Here is a 15,488-nt window from a genome sequence, read left to right as displayed (position 1 = left end):
ACAATGCCGTGTGACCTGAATCACGGGAAATTGTTTGCAGTCAGCAGTCTGGAATCGCAGCTAACGATTAGAGCTACTTTTTGTTTATTCTCGGGACACGTGGGAAGATTTATGATGTCCTGACTCACCAAGGGGAGAAAATAGCGCAAAGGAAGGTTTGTACCATTTGCATCAGGTGGGGGACACAAAGCAAAAGCTGGTGCAATACTGGGCATGTGCAGTGCGGCTTAGCTCTCCTGGACAGCTGGCCTCAGTTCAACCATCACAAGTAATTAACGTCTAGGAGTGGCAGGGCTTGCCATCTCGACTGCTGGAACGCTCGTGGCGGAGCTGGGGCCCATTCCGGCTGAGGTGGGGAGGAGGAAGGATAGATAGCCTGTGGTCTGCCTGCTGGCCATTCGCAAGGAGACAATCGCGTACGCTCACATTCACTCCTACGGACAACTCGGAGTCACCAATGAACTCAACATGCATGTTTTGGGGAATGCGAAAGGAAGCCGAAGTACCCGCAGATAACCCCCGCGAGCACGGGGAGACCAGGCCAAGCCCACTCAGTGGCACCCCAAACAAGAGCGGAGGAACTAAAAGCTATCCAACAATTGCACGTGTTAAGTTTGCGTTCAAGCTTCAGCTCCACTGAAATCCACGTGAGAGTGTCCTCGGGCTCGCATCGCAATCGTACACAGTATTCGTCAAACTACTGTGCTGCCGCACATACTCTTGCAAAGAAAATCTGGGACGGTCCTTTCAGATTCTATCAAATGGATTGATCCAGGAAAAGTTCCATAGGTTATCAAGAACACCATCGAAAACAAGATTGAACGTTTTGACAACACATTTTCTCTTCAGCCTCGCCCCCCCCCACCCAGTGCGTTATCGCAGATCTGCAAGAACCTGCAGCGCTAATCCCACCGTAATGAGATTGGCACGGTAGCAGATAATGAAATCAGTCCAGTCCTTTCAGATTCTATCAAATGGATTGATCCAGGAAAAGTTCCATAGGTTATCAAGAACACCATCGAAAACGGAATTGAACGTTTTGACAACACATTTTCTCTTCAGCCTCGCCCCCCCCCACCCAGTGCGTTATCGCAGATCTGCAAGAACCTGCAGCGCTAATCCCACCGTAATGAGATTGGCACGGTAGCAGATAATGAAATCAGTCCAAAACTGCTGCTTGGAGGTTGGCCAAGAAGGGAGATAGTTGGACTTTCTCACTTTCATGCCAGTATTCAAGTTCACTCTGCAGACAAAACAAACATTGTCTTATTTTAGTGATGGATAACTACACTGTGTGTAAACTGCAAGATTCAATCATTTCCCAACTCATACAATGAGGCATTTAGCCATCCTTTAGTGTAAAGCTTGCAAGCACTTGCTCGTGTACATTGGCAGTGATATTGAGCACACTCTCCCCTTGAAGTCACCGATCTGGTCAAATGTCGTGTTGTTTGCCCTTGAATACTGTGTGTGGCATAATATCGTCATTAATGAGTGACAAGAAGAAAACGGGTCGTCTTACAGCAGGGTGAGGCCATTTGCTGCCTGCTTTCGAGCTCTCCCTACTCCAACACACCTGATTCAGCTGATCACGATCGTTTCAGGCTTCCGCAGCGCTTACTGATGAGCTGATCCTTTGAATCAGCTGCGTTGGTGTAGAGGAGGGATCGAAAACAAGCAGGAGATGGCTCTCGACGAACCGGAGTTCCCTACCCCTGGCTTACAGGAAAGCAAAAGTCATGTCAGAAGTGGGATTCGAACCCACGCCTACAGAGTAGACTACGACCTGAACGTAGCGCCTTAGACCGCTCGGCCATCCTGACATAGGATGCCTGGCTCTATTATATTATAATTATATAAACTAAAAAACGAGGGTGTGTTCCGTAATTAGATATTAAGAGAAAGAAAATATCGAAAAGGAGGAGGAAGAGAACCCACCTCGTTGTTCGTTTTTAGTTTTCATCGAGAAACACCCAAATTTAAATACAGCTTGATTTTCTTCTTTATTGTGTGGAACGAGTAAAAGTCGAATAAACAGTTTGATTTCCAAGTTTTATCTCAAAAGCAAAAATAGATTACAGCACGAGACAAATGGAAAACGGCGTGTTTTGGATTCCCGGAAGTTGTCCCCTACAGCATTTCTCACACTGGCCGCAAGATGGCGACAGCTTAGCGCCTGAAGACGACGTGGTGTTCCGTCATGAGCCATCTCCAACCGAAGTTCCGCAACCGCTCACACGACACATTGGGCCGATGTGGAAAGGGTTCCGAGAGCAGATGGAATGCAATGTTCTTCCTTGAGGTGGTCTGTAGTTGTGACTTGTGTCATTCCACAGCAGCGTTTTCTTGCGTGAGCGTGCCAATAGAAGCCAAAGTGTGCAGTGTGGGCCTTGAGGGAGGACGACCTACCAGCTTTCAAATCGATATCCTCAAACGAAAAGCTGCTCTGGATGATCTAGATAAGCCAAAGAACTAGCTGACCATCTTCAGCATTCCTTGCCAAAGAGCACTCAACAACACAAGACATGTGTCCAACCATCAACTCCAACGAATTATTTCCATTAAGGTTTCATTTAGTCCTACTTTTGTAATTGTCATGGTTATTTCTTGGCTGGGAAGCATTTCAGGGTGAGCCCTTTGCTCGTGTGTGTGTGTGTGTTTTAGACTAACTCAAATCTCAATTTAGCTGTATTTCATGAACTTTTTTTTTCTCAAGAAAACCAACATCAGCAGTAACAGCTTTAACAAGTGCTCAAGTCACACAAGTTGGTTAATAATATTAATAATAAAGGAGCTCATTTACCTGCGGTTGAGTAGAAGCACCTGTGGCCAAACCCAAACGGTGGAAGGGTTTTCTCTTTCTGGATCTGGATTTGACAAAGTGCAAAAGTGGAAATGTATGCCATGTCTCCAAATGGTGTCAGTTGAGTAGCAGCTGGTAGAGACTGAAAATAAGTGGACCTAAAATTGACCCTTGGGGGACGAGCAAGGCAGTGTGGGGAATTGTGCATTGAAAACAGCTGGCAGCGAATGATATAATGGGATACCCAGTGTCGCAATCCCACACACACGTTTTTGTCATCGTTTTCAGCTCACGTTAGCCGTAGTCCATCACTTTTCCCCACCCAGAGCTAAACGGGCGGCTATTGTTTACAAACGTGTTCCATACCTGCGTTACATACACGCAGACGTGAGCGTCTTTGCTGTTTTTGCTTATCTGCGGGGGCAGACCCGTCTGCTCTTAAGTGCTCGGCCATCTGCAATAAACACACACACGCACGCACACACACGGCTACGCGAGCTCGTATCCTGTTTTCAAGCTGTCAACGCGCCATTTTAGCAGCAGCAGAAACAACAGCGCTGTCTCAACTCTGGGGAGGGACAGCAGCATGAGTCACTTCCGTACGTTTCATGATTTCACCGTGGACCTCTTTAAGGGCGGCCGGCAGGAAACCATTCCTTCAAGCTCGGGAGCAACACATCGCGGCCGTAACTCCATGGAAAGGATGACGGGCACCCGGTGCCAAGGTCGCCCTGGAGCGGGGCCCCGAACCCGCGGAGCTTTTTTAAGTTGAAAGCGGGCACATCAAGGCGGCGGACGCGCCGTGCGTTAGCGTTGACGTGCGGATTCGCCACCGCTCTCAAAGTTCCTCCGGGGAAGAACATGCGGTCAACACGCTCTTACTCACTTCCACTGAGAAAAGGCAGCATTTTTTTAAGACGCATACATAAAGCGGATATTCGAAAAATCGACACACCGCTCAGATAAGTGGACCACAAAAATAGCGTGATTCTAAATGATGGAGGGCGCTGCAGACATACTGACCACCTGCAAAAACGACTTTCTCATTGGAGTAAATGTTCGAGCGAAGGATAAATGGACAATCTTAGTCTCATCCTTTCGCCGCACTGGCAGCCAAGCGCCGGTCCCCCCCCGGCCCCCCCTTCCTGCTGCTGTATCTGCTCAGAACAGGTGCAGCGTTCGCGGCGCAGGTACGGACGGCTGGGAGGCCCTTGGCCGCTGGTTCGGTCCCCCAAGTTTTCCAAAGGGGTCTCCCATCTGCATGCCCTCCCTCCCACCCCCGCACAAACACACACGCACACATCGTGTGCCACATGGCAGCCGTCCCTTGACAAGTCTGCTCCATTCTTCCGAACACGCCTGCCTGCTCGCCGCCCGTTGTTGAGCCACAATGAGATGAAGAATAGCACCCATAATCCCTTGCTGCAAGATGTGTGCGCGTGCGTGTGTGTATGCGTGTGTCTTTTGCCCCTTTTGGCCCCATTTAGATGCAAGTACAAATCCTAAACAGGTTCTTACGCTTCACTCGAGCAAGATTTAGTTTGCGAGGGGCCAGCGCCATCATACACGCGAAGCTTTTCCACCGGATCGCGGCCGGTTCAATGAACCCGCGTTTCCGTATCGTTCAATGAAGGCCGAGGAAGCAACAGTGTAGGAAGAATGAAAGCGCCCGCCTCGGTCACGTAATTGGAATCCGCCCTTTCGCCGCGACCCCCAATTAGCATGGCGAGAATGCGAGGTGATGCGAGCGGACGGCGAGGAGCCGCACCATCGCCAGACAGTCGGCCTCCTGCGTGCCTCCGGAGGACTCTGGCGGCTTTCAAGTCACTTGAAAGGCAACGGATGGATAATACTTTACGCAGCTGTTGCGCGGCGTTTTACCTTGACGCCCCGCTTGTTGTTTGTTTGGCCGGGGAAGCGACATGACGGCACGGGAGGAAAGAGGAAACATAAGAGACTACCTGACAGCCTCATTCCACCGCCCTGACCCCGACCGCGGGCTGGAACGCGGCCAGCCGGCAATCAGCCTGCGAAAAGAAAGAAAGAAAACAACCAGGAGGTTCCCTTGTTTGTTCAGCCAGCATTCATGTACGCGAGCAAATATTGTGCATCTTGCAAGGATGCCAGAGATTGGATTGCGACATTGAACTTTTTGACCTCTTAATGAGAACGGCGCGGCACCTTGATTGACAAGTTGAATTCCGAGCTCCCGAATTGAACTCATTCACTGCAACCTTTGAGTCACTGACCTTTTTCAGTAAGTTTTAGTCTTCGTTCATTGATTGAATTGCGGCGTCCCCCAAGGCTTAATTTGAGGTCCACTTCTTTGTAATCTGTGTGCTCCCATTGAATGGTGTCATGAGGCTTTCTCTCCTGAATTGACAGGTCCAATTGATGCTTTTTTTTTTTTTAAACTCATCCACTGCCACCTGTTTTCAAAGTAGACCGCCATATTGCAAGCCATTTTGGAGTATTTTGAGAAAATTGTGGTCTGTGACACTCGGAGCAGTGAACCTACGAAATGAGAGAGTCGAATCTCTTCTTTCACCCAGCCCAATAATTCGCGACCATTTTTTTTTTTGTAATTAGCAGTAGAGCATGGGTTGTTGTTTTTCTTCCTCCCCAAAACCCTGACACTTCTGAGCAAAAAGCTGAGAAAACAAGCTTGATGTGAAAAGAATCGTGTCAGGCAGAACAGTGCTTTTGACACGAACGTTGGATGCTTTGGTGAGACCTCTACAAAAAGACAACGAGCAACGAGACAAAGGGAAAACAAAGTCAGCAAAGCTGGCTCAGCGCACGGCTCCATTCCAATGTCAGCGGCTTTCTTACCTGGCGCTCGCCGTCAAAAACGGCGCCATCGTACTGAGGTTCCTGAGTAAAGATGGGATGGGATGTCGGCGCGCGAGGGCACTCGTTGCCCTCGAGTGGATGAATGTGGGACGCGCTCGCAGGTCTTCGCCGAGGGAGTCCGCCGCCGCAGCCCCAAACGACCCGGAGTTGACCGCAGACGCACCAGCACTTTCGCGGCCGCCCCGGGAGGCTCCTCGTCACGTCGTCATCACCCTGAAGGAATGCGCCGCACACGTGATGAATGTTGTCACTTCCAGCGGCGTAGACGCACACCGAGAGTGTTCCTGCCGCCATATCGATGAACCGAGTGAGAATCGGCGGTTCTCCAGTTCTCGGTTTTATTCCTTTGCCTTTTGTGAAAACAGGTGCTGTATTCTTACAATAAGAATGAGGACATGAAAAAAAAACAACCTACGACGCAATATGTGGAAAAAATGGCCACGGTGAAACGTTTTTGAGATGGAGCACATCATTCCGGGCTGCTCTTTTTTTCTCATTGAACCACAAATTGTGAGCATTTTTGTTGGCGTTGTTGCGAGCAGGCCGCAATGGATTCGTGGCGTTTGCACGGATTCCAATGGGGAAAGAAGATTTGAGATTTACGCCCCCCCCCCACACACACACACACACACTTCTACACCCCCACGCAGTCATTCTCGAGCCTGACTGTGTCATTAACTACACCGGACAGCAGGGGATTGATGTGGCAGGCCAAATGGAAGTGACCAGCAATATTTTCTGAGGCGTTTGCCAACCCCCAAACCGCCAGACAATTGGACATACTGTGACCCCCCCAACATCCTCCACCCTGAATTCCTTTTAGCGGAAAAAATGGGGCGAGTTTGCAAATCAAACCGCCGCACTATTTACGTATTTTCTACATGGACGTGATAGACGGGGGTAAAAGAAACCCGGAATTGCGGCAAAACAAAAGCGGCGCTAAGGGGACGGAGGCGGCATCGCGTGGCTTTGTTCTTGTGTCTAATCCTCACCAGGATGATGATGATGATGATGATGGCGGCAGTGGGTGTATGACAAGCACAAACAAAGTCCAACATGTTCCAGTTCGGCACCAGCATCGGCGTTTATTGATTTGTACAGGAAATGACAATTCATCACTTTTAAATTACAATCTAAATCGGCATACATTTCACCCTAGCTCAATTGGGGGGGCGTACTGGAGACAAAACCCTCACCGGGGCGACGAGTAGCGAGGTAAGTCTCCGCAAGGGACAGCATGACCAAAACGAGAAGCTTTCAATGAGCTCCTGGCGAGCGTCCATCAGTGGTTCCGCTTGCACAAAGTCGGGGGTCTGAAATGGAGACGACAAGTGGAGGGGCCCCCATCACCTTCCCTGAGGTGCCTCCGAAGTTTTGGTGCCAGCAGCCGGCCGGATATGTCGCGCTCTGGTGCTCGGCACGGCTTTCAAACTGTTACTTTTCGTCCCGCCGCACGCGTCGAGTGCATTGCAGACTGACATCAAACTGCTCGGACGTGCGAATGTCAAGAATTCTTTGCTGATGTACGTGCGCTACGATTAATTGGCAACTGGTCCAGGTGCTCCTCTCACCAAAAGGGAGAAAGAAGTCTTTGGGGATCGTGACCCGCTCGCTACCCCGATGCGGATGGAAAAAAAAATGTTTGGATGCATGTCTCTATCGCGACAGTGTATGCGCGTTGCGAGAAACAACCCCGCTTCTGCCGCCAAAAGTGCCAAGGCGGGTCGGGGAGCCTCCAGCAAAAGCACGAAAGCCTTCTCGGCGAGACTCCAGTTACCGGTGAGCCGAAAGGGTCGAAAATAACGGCTGCACGTTTGCCGAGAAGTGCCTTGTGACCCATTCGGAGTTCCCCTGCTAAAAACTCTTCAATCTGCTGGGACCTGAACGAGGACAAGCGTGACGGAAAACGGATGGACGGATAGCTTCTAGCGTGCGTGCGCGCCACGTTGGGTGGTCGCGACTTCCGTCGCCGAGAGTCGGCTCAGGGAGCCTCCAGCAACCTTCACGGGCGCGGCGGTCTACAAAGCCAATGGATGCGTGTTGTGTGCACTGTGATTGACTGGCGGCCGGTTCAGGGTGAACTCGGCTTGTCGCGCCAAACTCTCTGGGGATGACCTCCCACCGACGCGTGACCCCGAACGGGAGCAGTGCTAGAAAATGAAGGGACGGATGTCGGAAGCGTCTTTGATGGCGGCGGCCCCGCGGCTCACGAGATGCCGTAGTTGTTGTAGTAGGCGGCGGTGGCGTCGGCCAGGACCGAAATCAGGCTGGTCTCTGTGGCGCTCGTGGCGGCGGACACCTGGATGTGGCCTGTGACGCCGCCGCCGCCGCCTTGCTCGGCGTGGAAGCCGCCCCCTCCCGAGTTGAGGTACTGGTCAAACTCATTGCGGTCCACCTCGTCCAGGAGCTCGGCCTGGCTCAGCTGATCCAGAGTCTCCAGGTGGCCTTGAGTCTCCGGCGGCGGGGACAGCTGCCCCGCGTGGCCGTGGCGGAGGCCGTGGTGGGGCAGCGGGAACGGCGAGGCGGCGTAGTACGAGCCGGGGATCAGGCCGCCGCTCTGACCGGGGGTCATGTGGGACACGTGCGGCCCCGCGCATTGCATGTGGCTCGGAGCGTAGTCCGGGTGGTACGGCGGCGGGCTGCCCATCTGGCTCGCGTGGCGCCCGTCAGGGGAAGAGCAGGACATGGCGGGGTAGTAAGAGGGAGGCGCGTGCTCGCGGTCCACTTTTTTTTTCGTCGAAGCCGCCGGGTCCCGGAAGCTCGGCAGGGCCGGGCCGGGGCCGGCGAAGCGGACGGCCGCCGCCGCCGGGTCGCTCCCGTCGTCCTTATCCAGGGGTCGGCACAGGGCCCGCTGCTCGGGCAGGGCGTTTTGGTCGGGGGCCAGGCCGCCCAGCAGGAACGCGGGGTCCACCCGCTTGCAGATGCGCTTCAGCTGCTTCTTGCGGCGGGGCCGGTACTTGTAGTTGGGGTAGTCCTGCATGTGCTGCACACGCAGGCGCTCGGCTTCCTCCACGTAGGGCCTCTTCTGGGGCGGCGTCAGGGCCTTCCACGACTTCCCTGATGGAGAACAACCGCAAGCATCATTCCAGCGTGCCAAAACACTCCACATTTGCTCCAGAACTCGTCCAAACTCGAGAAGCTTGACGCTCTCTTATCAACTTGAGGGTGTGTGTGTGTGTGTGTGTGTGTGTGTGTGTGTGTGTGTTCACCTCTTTGAATGAAGGGAGGCAACGACGGCAGAAAAATGACACGGCCACATGCGAAATTCAAGATTTGGGGCATAATACACACGAAAATATTTGTTCCCGTTTTTTGATTTGATTTGATTTTGGGGGAGGCGTAACTTCAAACATCGAACGCGTGTCCGCATTCTGCAAATTGTGGCGGCGTCACACTGGGTTCTAAATTGAAAAATGACCATCTCTATTGGGTCAACATTTCGAGGCTTTCACACCTGGAGACTTGTCGCGGAAAAAGCATGAAGCCTTTGGCTCCATTCTCGCCCCCCCCCCCCAACATCTCGAGATGTCATGTGTCACGTCCGCCGGCCGAGCCGAGCCTGCCCTGACTTGACGCCACAGAGATTTCTGTCACGGCCGCGTGAAATGGGGGAAATTTGTCAACCGCGAAGATCCACCAAAGTCTTCATTCCCGCGTCAACCGTTCAAGCTTTGAAGTGAACAAGTTTGCTCGGAGTTGTCGAGCGACAGCGGAACATTTTCACGCGTGATCAAATGTCTTTGATTCATGCGTAAAATGCACTTTGACGCAGTGAGATACGGTTGAAAATCAAAGAGTTGAGTCAGATTGTGAAAAAAAAAAATGCAATTAAAAAATCTCCGTGTATTAGTCTTTTGGCTTTAAATGGGAAATGTTTTCTTCAAATGTGCCCGAGATCACATTTGTATTTATTTTTGATAAGAAAACATCCAACGAGAGGATTGATCCACTGACTGTCTATAGCGCGCGTGCCATTTGCCGAACTTGGAAACGGGCTCACCCCCCCCCCCCCACTTTTCTCTTCCCACGCACATCAAAACGGTGCGTCTTTTTGCACCCCAAAAGCCACGCTGGAGCGAGTGGCCCGTGCGGAGCCGAAAATCGAATCCGTTGCTTTGCGCACCACGCGCAGACAGACGCGCTTGAAACGAAGCTTCAAAGACAAACGTGGAAACTGCTCCGAGTCGGAAACGAGAAGAAAAACGGCGACGGACTTACCGAGCATCTTGCTGAGCTCGGCGTTGTGCAGGTCCGGGTTCTGCACGGCCAGCCGCTTGCGCTCGTCCTTGGCCCAAACCATGAAGGCGTTCATGGGCCGCCGGATGCGCGGCTCGGCCGGCTTGTCGCCGCCGCCGGCGCCGCGATGCGCGTCGGCCGCGGCCGAGGCCAAGTCACCGTCCGCCGGGGGACACTCGAACGACTCGGGCCACGACGAGTAGGCGCTGATGAGGGCGGCCATGTGCGCGCCGCCTGCCCGCCCGCGTTGCCGACTTGCGCTCTTTTGCTTCCGAGCGCCCACTCGCTCGCCGCGACTCGGAGTGGGGTAAGCGGGGCAAGGAGGGGGCGGGGAGGGGAGAAACCCAAAAAGTTGCTATTCGGTGCGAAAACGGCACTTGCTGAGGTGCGAGCTCCTCCTCGGCGAGGTGTGAGCCAGGTTCTCCTCTGGCGTCGAGCGGGGGGCTTTATATTTGAGGAGGGGGGCCTCCTCTCGGCTCCTCCTCGGCGAGCGAGTCCGACGCGAAAAAAAAAAAAAAAACAAAACAAAACGGGACGCGCGCACCGAATGCGCTCACTGCGCTCGAGTCCCTCTTAAATCAGAGCGGAAACTTGTTCGTTTTTTGTTATTGTTTGCTTTGGTCCGGTTTTGTTTTGGGTTTTTTTTTCTAACGTGTGTGGGCAGGGGGGGTTTGGCATTCCTCTTCGGTTTTGGTGCTTGTGCCTGTGCGGTGGCGCAAGTCAAGACGCGCCCAAAAACTTCTCAGACCAGTTGTTGTGGTGCGCGTCAAAAGCACCAAATCCCAGGTGGTGTCGACTGTTGGGTGGAATCCTCGCCTCTCCCGAACCATCACTCTCCAAGAACTCTACCCTAAGCAATGGCCGTACATCATCATTAAATCGCACTTCAAAATCTTTCCACATACAGGACATAGCCGCTACTTTCGGTATTTCCTCGATTGAATTTCTATCCTCCAAAGTTGCACCGAGCTTGGAAGCTGCACACTGAGGCCATCGTAGAGTGAAGGATTCATACTGGCGGTTCGCTTATTTTTACACTTCCGAGATAAAATGCTGAACATACACGCGCGCGACACGAATCACCTTCCTTCTGGAGCGACGAGCGACTGTCTCAAATGTGGGAGTTCCTGTTGACAGGATAACTCTTCGGTTGTGGCCGGAGTCGCTCGCAGCGGGTCAGAGGCTCGCTTGGTTGTCAGACTGAAATCGGGAATATGACCACACCAGATGAGTCTCCCAACTTTTTCAACTCAAATTAAAAAGTGACTAAAACACATCATAAATCGTGCATGACACAAATCCAATTTGGGGAGGTAAAAAAATAAAGAGGGGGGGGGCAGGGAATTTCACGCAGACAGCGAACAGCTTTATAGAGAGGCTTCTTATATCAAATTGGTCGGCTCATCCGCAAATGTTTGTGTTCAATCCTATCTTGGCAACAGAATTTATCAGCTAATACTAAAGGTCGCGACCCGGGGCACACGGCTAGCATTGTTAGCTTAGCTGGCCGAGATTGCCAGCCTCATCGTACTAACATAGCATTCGCATTTTGGAGCTCAGAAAGGCATCATGTGCATTTGGCATTTTATGGAGAACGCAAGTATCGGCGCGTCCGCTGATTTTTGAGGGGTTCGAAGCCCACACGGTTTGGAAAATTAGTCATCCATAAAGTCGTAGGCAGAGAGAAAAGTTGCCATCGGGAGCGCGGAGCCAGCTGCATTCGCTTTAGCTGGCAATAATAATTCCTCGTGCGAAAAACGGAATATTGACGGTTCTGGCCAAACCGCTGCAAAGCGGGACTCAATGAAGCATACGAGTGCATTTCTTACCTTGGAGCTGAGTCAGGTGCACCTGCCGATTTTTGACAGATATCACAGACTGCCGGCAGCAGAGCTTTATCCGGGATCTGCTTTTATTGGGGTTACTTTGAGGCTGTGAGAATGAAACCAAAACATGAATCGACTGTTACCGACATGAACGAGCAAACAAACGTCACAGTCAGGAGAACCGCTGGCGGAATGAGCTCAGCGAGCACAAGCCATTTATTTCACTTACCTTGAGAAAGCCGTTTCGCTTGATTTTGGAGGGATTTCACCGATCACGCCGACAAATGCAAAAGCAAAATGCAAAAAGGACCATGCAAATCTCGCACCGACACACACATTCCCAAAAGAGTGGAAAAGCCCCCCCACCCCCAGACACAGAGAGGAAGAGGATACGACACCTGCCGCCCCAGATTGTGCCTCCCGCAGACACATCAGTGATGCATTGGCTCGCGTTTCCTCCCAACGCACTGATTTGGAGTGAAAGTCAGCGCGTTGGCCACATGATGCAACTTGACCATCGGAACGCCAGCCCAGAACTACCAAATAAGAACATGGCTTCATCAAAGAGGGGCTAAAAAAAACAAAAAAAAAAAAAAAAAAAAACAATGCAAACATGAGTCAAGTTCATTGAAGGACCTGGTGTGTTTTGCTGGCATTGTTTTGGTCGGACAGCAAAAACAAAAACTACTTGAGCCGCTTGAATGGAGCCAATGAAGCAGCAGCCAAAAGGCGGAAGTCACGCAACAATCATCTCTTGGGAAATGTGGGGAAAATCGGACACAAACTTAGGCCCGGTGTTTTTCTGTCTAGAGGGAAAAACGAAAAGTCCAGGCCCGTATTGTCGTCATGAGAAATGAGGTGAAAAATGACACCAAAAGGAGACAAAGCCCGAGCCTTACGTTTTAATGTTTCCAATAAGAAATGAGCATCAAGAAGATCGACAAAAAAAAAAAAAAAAAGCTTAAACGAGGAAAAATGAGAGCAAAACCTGAGCGCGATGTTTGCTTCATCAAAGAAATTAGAATGAGACAGAAAGCCGAGCGCCAAATGTGTTTTTTGCCATCCAAATGAGACAAAAGATTGAGCCCAGAGTCATTTAAAAAAAAAAAAAAAAAGAGAAAAAGAAAATTCCAAGTATGGCTTCGTGAGTGCAGAATGAGATTTGAAGTTGGAGTCCTTTTGTTTTCTTGGGCGAATGTACAAATAAGATTTTGGATTGACCTTGACAAAGGGGGGGGGGGGGTGTGACCGGCCAAAATGTGGACACGTTTGTTGGTCCCTGCGCGTCGCTGGCCACCAGTCAAGAGTCAGCCGGGTCGCTTGTGGTCGCGACTCCGAGCCCGTCAATCGCGCAACCCGTTGATATATCTCACAATTTGCCGCAGGTGAATGAAGTGAGCGCGACACAAAACCGGGAGGAAAAAAAAAAAAGTGGTTGTGTGGGAGCATTCAAAGTGGCTGGATGATTTCAATGACGCCATTCTTCCGACGAATGCGACGGCTCGGGTTCGGCACCGCAACAAGGACAAGGGCGGTGCTTGAAGCCACGCCCGCCATTCGAGTTGATTCCCGGGTTGATGGGTGCTGGGGCGTCCTGATGCGGTTGAACCGGTCTGCCCATCGTTGAAGCCGAAGGCCTAAAAATGTGATCGGCACTTTTGAAAGAACAAGACAAAAAAGGCCTTCTGCCTTCAACTGTTTTGCTTTGGCTTCACAAGATTTGGCTGGCTCCGTTTGTCACAAATCTCGCTGCTGCTTCTTGCGCTTTTTGGATTTCTTCCGCACGGCGATCGTCTCCTCCGGTTGCTCGAGCGATTTCGTTTCCGGTTCGAGGGTCGCCGCGCCACTTGGCGTCTCCTTTTTGCGTTTCCTCTCCTTCTTGGCTTCCTTTCGCTCCGCCGAGTGGTTGCTGACGGCGCCCTCATTTTGTCGTTTCTTCTTCTTTTTTGCGGGCTCAGGCTCACTCGCTTCCTCCGCACCGTTTGCCGCTTCCATCTTCTCGACGGCCTTCTTGTTCTTCTTCTTTTTCCTCTTTGGGGGCTCTTCCGCCCCGCCGGCGGCGGCGGCCTGACCGTGGCCGCTTTTCAGCCGGGCCATCCGCCGCGCAAAGTACTCCTGCACGCTGAGGGTGCTGGTCACCGTCTTGGTGATGGACTCCGCGTCCGGTTGCGGGTAGGAGACGACGGCGGCCGGTGGGGTCGGACACTCGCCGCTGTTGCCGTGGCAATCGCCGCCGCTCTCCTGAAGAAGATAACATTGGGCCGGTCAACTTGCGAAGCACACAACAGGGCCGACGCTCACAGCTCACAGTCCACTGCCGCAAAATTGCCGCACCACTGCCGAACCAAGGCACGCGTTCGACCCGAAGACAACTGGAACGACTTTAATCACACTCGCTTCGAAGATCTTTTCCCACAATTTCCACACTCAAAATTGGTACCAACCGTGATACTTTGTGGCTTTGTGGCCAGTCGGGTTCCACCGGCCTCGAGAGAGACTTTGAGCAAAGCCTCCAAGCTATACATCGAAAACGCAGCTGGCGGTCAATACATTTCCATTGTTTGATGTTTGTATATATAGATCAAGGCGGCGAAAGAAAGAAAGAAAGAAAGAAAAGAAAAATCGGATCGAACACTTGAGCTATTGAACCGGGGAGGCGGAGTGAGATCAAACATTCCGCGGTGATGGCGAGGATGATTGAGGCTACACGGTTCAAAGTTTCGAGCAAACCTGGGCACTTTTGCAGCCATTAAAGCAAACTCGCACGCACAACTTGTGAGAAAAGTCGATGCGGGCACAATGGTCGCCGCGGAGGGCGGCGACGAGGCTTCGGAGCGAGCCCGCGGCGCCAAACGACAAGTGAGCAGGGATTTGGGGAACGATGGCTGGGGGCCACTTTACGACAAGTGCCTGTGAAATTAGGCTCGCCCGCTCGCTCTCTCGGGAGCGCAAACGAGCGGCTTGGAAGCCGCCGGGGCGACCGAGGCGGCGCAAAGGAGAAGCGGATGGCTGAAAAACATCCTCGTCGGGTGAAAAGCGGCTCCAAACTTGCTATGTGGTTCTCCCTGGCTGGCTTTTGGTGAAGCGCCAATAAAAAGACGCACCGGCCAGTGGACCTCCAGCGCCAGCCGCAGCCGGACGCAATGTTGGTGGCAACAAGTTACCTGGAAACATGTTGCTATGTCACCGTTTGAGGATCTCATTTCCTCCTTTGACCGTGTCTGCTGGACTCCAGTAACCTGTAATTAGCACTCCACACTTTTGCCCCCCCACCCCCACCCCCAAACAAAAATAAAAAACAAGACATGGAAGGTGAGAACTGCACATTATGCCCACCAGCAGATCCCCTCTCATGAATAAATTTGCCCAATCAATGTGAGACTTTTTGGTGGGCCGATACCAACAGCGATATCAGAACTTCAAAAACCGGCGGGGGGGGGGCGCTCTCCCATAACCTGGCAGATGCATCGGCTGATGAGCGATGCCATGAAATAACAACAATGCACAGGGGTTTGTTCACTTGAGCCAAAGCACTCCAGGATTTGGTTTCTGGGGCAGTTTGTAAAGGTTGGAGAAAGCGGCCAAGTCAACGCGCCCTCCTCCTCCTCCTCCTCCTCCGCCTTCTTCCCGGCCGGCCCTGAACCCCAGGAAAAGGATGCGTTCAGCGCACCGTGTGCAGCCCTGAGATAAGGCCCCTTCGGCAGAGGAGCGGCCTGGCTCGCTATCGGCCCTTCCTGCGCCGCGCTCCCCCCCCACCCCCGGGGTGGAGG

The 15,488-nt window shown here is 52.3% G+C and overlaps 2 protein-coding genes, 1 long non-coding RNA gene and 1 other non-coding gene across 7 annotated transcripts in view; 1 reads left to right on the top strand and 3 right to left on the bottom strand.

Annotated features, from left to right (window-relative positions):
- Positions 1–1,740: 1,740 nt before the first annotated feature.
- Positions 1,741–1,823, bottom strand: trnal-cag (transfer RNA leucine (anticodon CAG)). The gene has a single exon. It is a non-coding gene; the product is annotated as a tRNA-Leu (tRNA).
- A 489-nt stretch (positions 1,824–2,312) lies between these two features.
- On the top strand, positions 2,313–11,882 carry LOC109524916 (uncharacterized). Its single transcript, XR_002170044.1, has 3 exons — positions 2,313–2,322; positions 9,733–9,735; positions 10,217–11,882. It is a non-coding gene; the product is annotated as an uncharacterized LOC109524916 (long non-coding RNA).
- On the bottom strand, positions 7,095–10,194 carry sox7 (SRY-box transcription factor 7). The gene is made up of 2 exons (XM_019885067.1): positions 9,875–10,194; positions 7,095–8,713 (listed from the first exon to the last, which is right to left on the bottom strand). Exons 1-2 carry the CDS (start codon positions 10,113–10,115, stop codon positions 7,863–7,865), a joined length of 1,092 nt encoding a protein of 363 aa, XP_019740626.1. The 5' UTR covers positions 10,116–10,194; the 3' UTR covers positions 7,095–7,862.
- A 714-nt stretch (positions 11,883–12,596) lies between the features above and the next one.
- Positions 12,597–15,488, bottom strand: part of pinx1 (PIN2 (TERF1) interacting telomerase inhibitor 1) — a 53,479-nt gene continuing 50,587 nt past the window's right edge. For all 4 annotated transcript variants that reach the window (XM_019885062.1, XM_019885063.1, XM_019885064.1 and 1 more), the window contains one exon: positions 12,597–13,959. In XM_019885062.1, coding sequence (XP_019740621.1) covers positions 13,456–13,959 — 504 coding nt within the window. In that variant the 3' untranslated portion in view covers positions 12,597–13,455. The remainder of the gene's footprint in view (positions 13,960–15,488) is intronic.

Source organism: Hippocampus comes, unplaced genomic scaffold, assembly GCF_001891065.2.
Source record: "Hippocampus comes isolate QL1 unplaced genomic scaffold, H_comes_QL1_v1.1 scaffold144, whole genome shotgun sequence".
Taxonomy (NCBI): domain Eukaryota; kingdom Metazoa; phylum Chordata; class Actinopteri; order Syngnathiformes; family Syngnathidae; genus Hippocampus; species Hippocampus comes.
This window is presented reverse-complemented; position numbering and strand designations above follow the sequence as displayed.

What these genes read in the sequence shown, in the direction of transcription:
- sox7 (XM_019885067.1), bottom strand. Translation starts at nt 10,115, where the DNA reads ATGGCCGCCCTCATCAGCGCCTACTCGTCGTGGCCCGAGTCGTTCGAG. An exon ending in CGAGCTCAGCAAGATGCTCG is followed by an intron (nt 8,714 to 9,874) that starts GTAAGTCCGTCG and finishes GTTCTCCATCAG; the next exon opens with GGAAGTCGTGGAAGGCCCTG.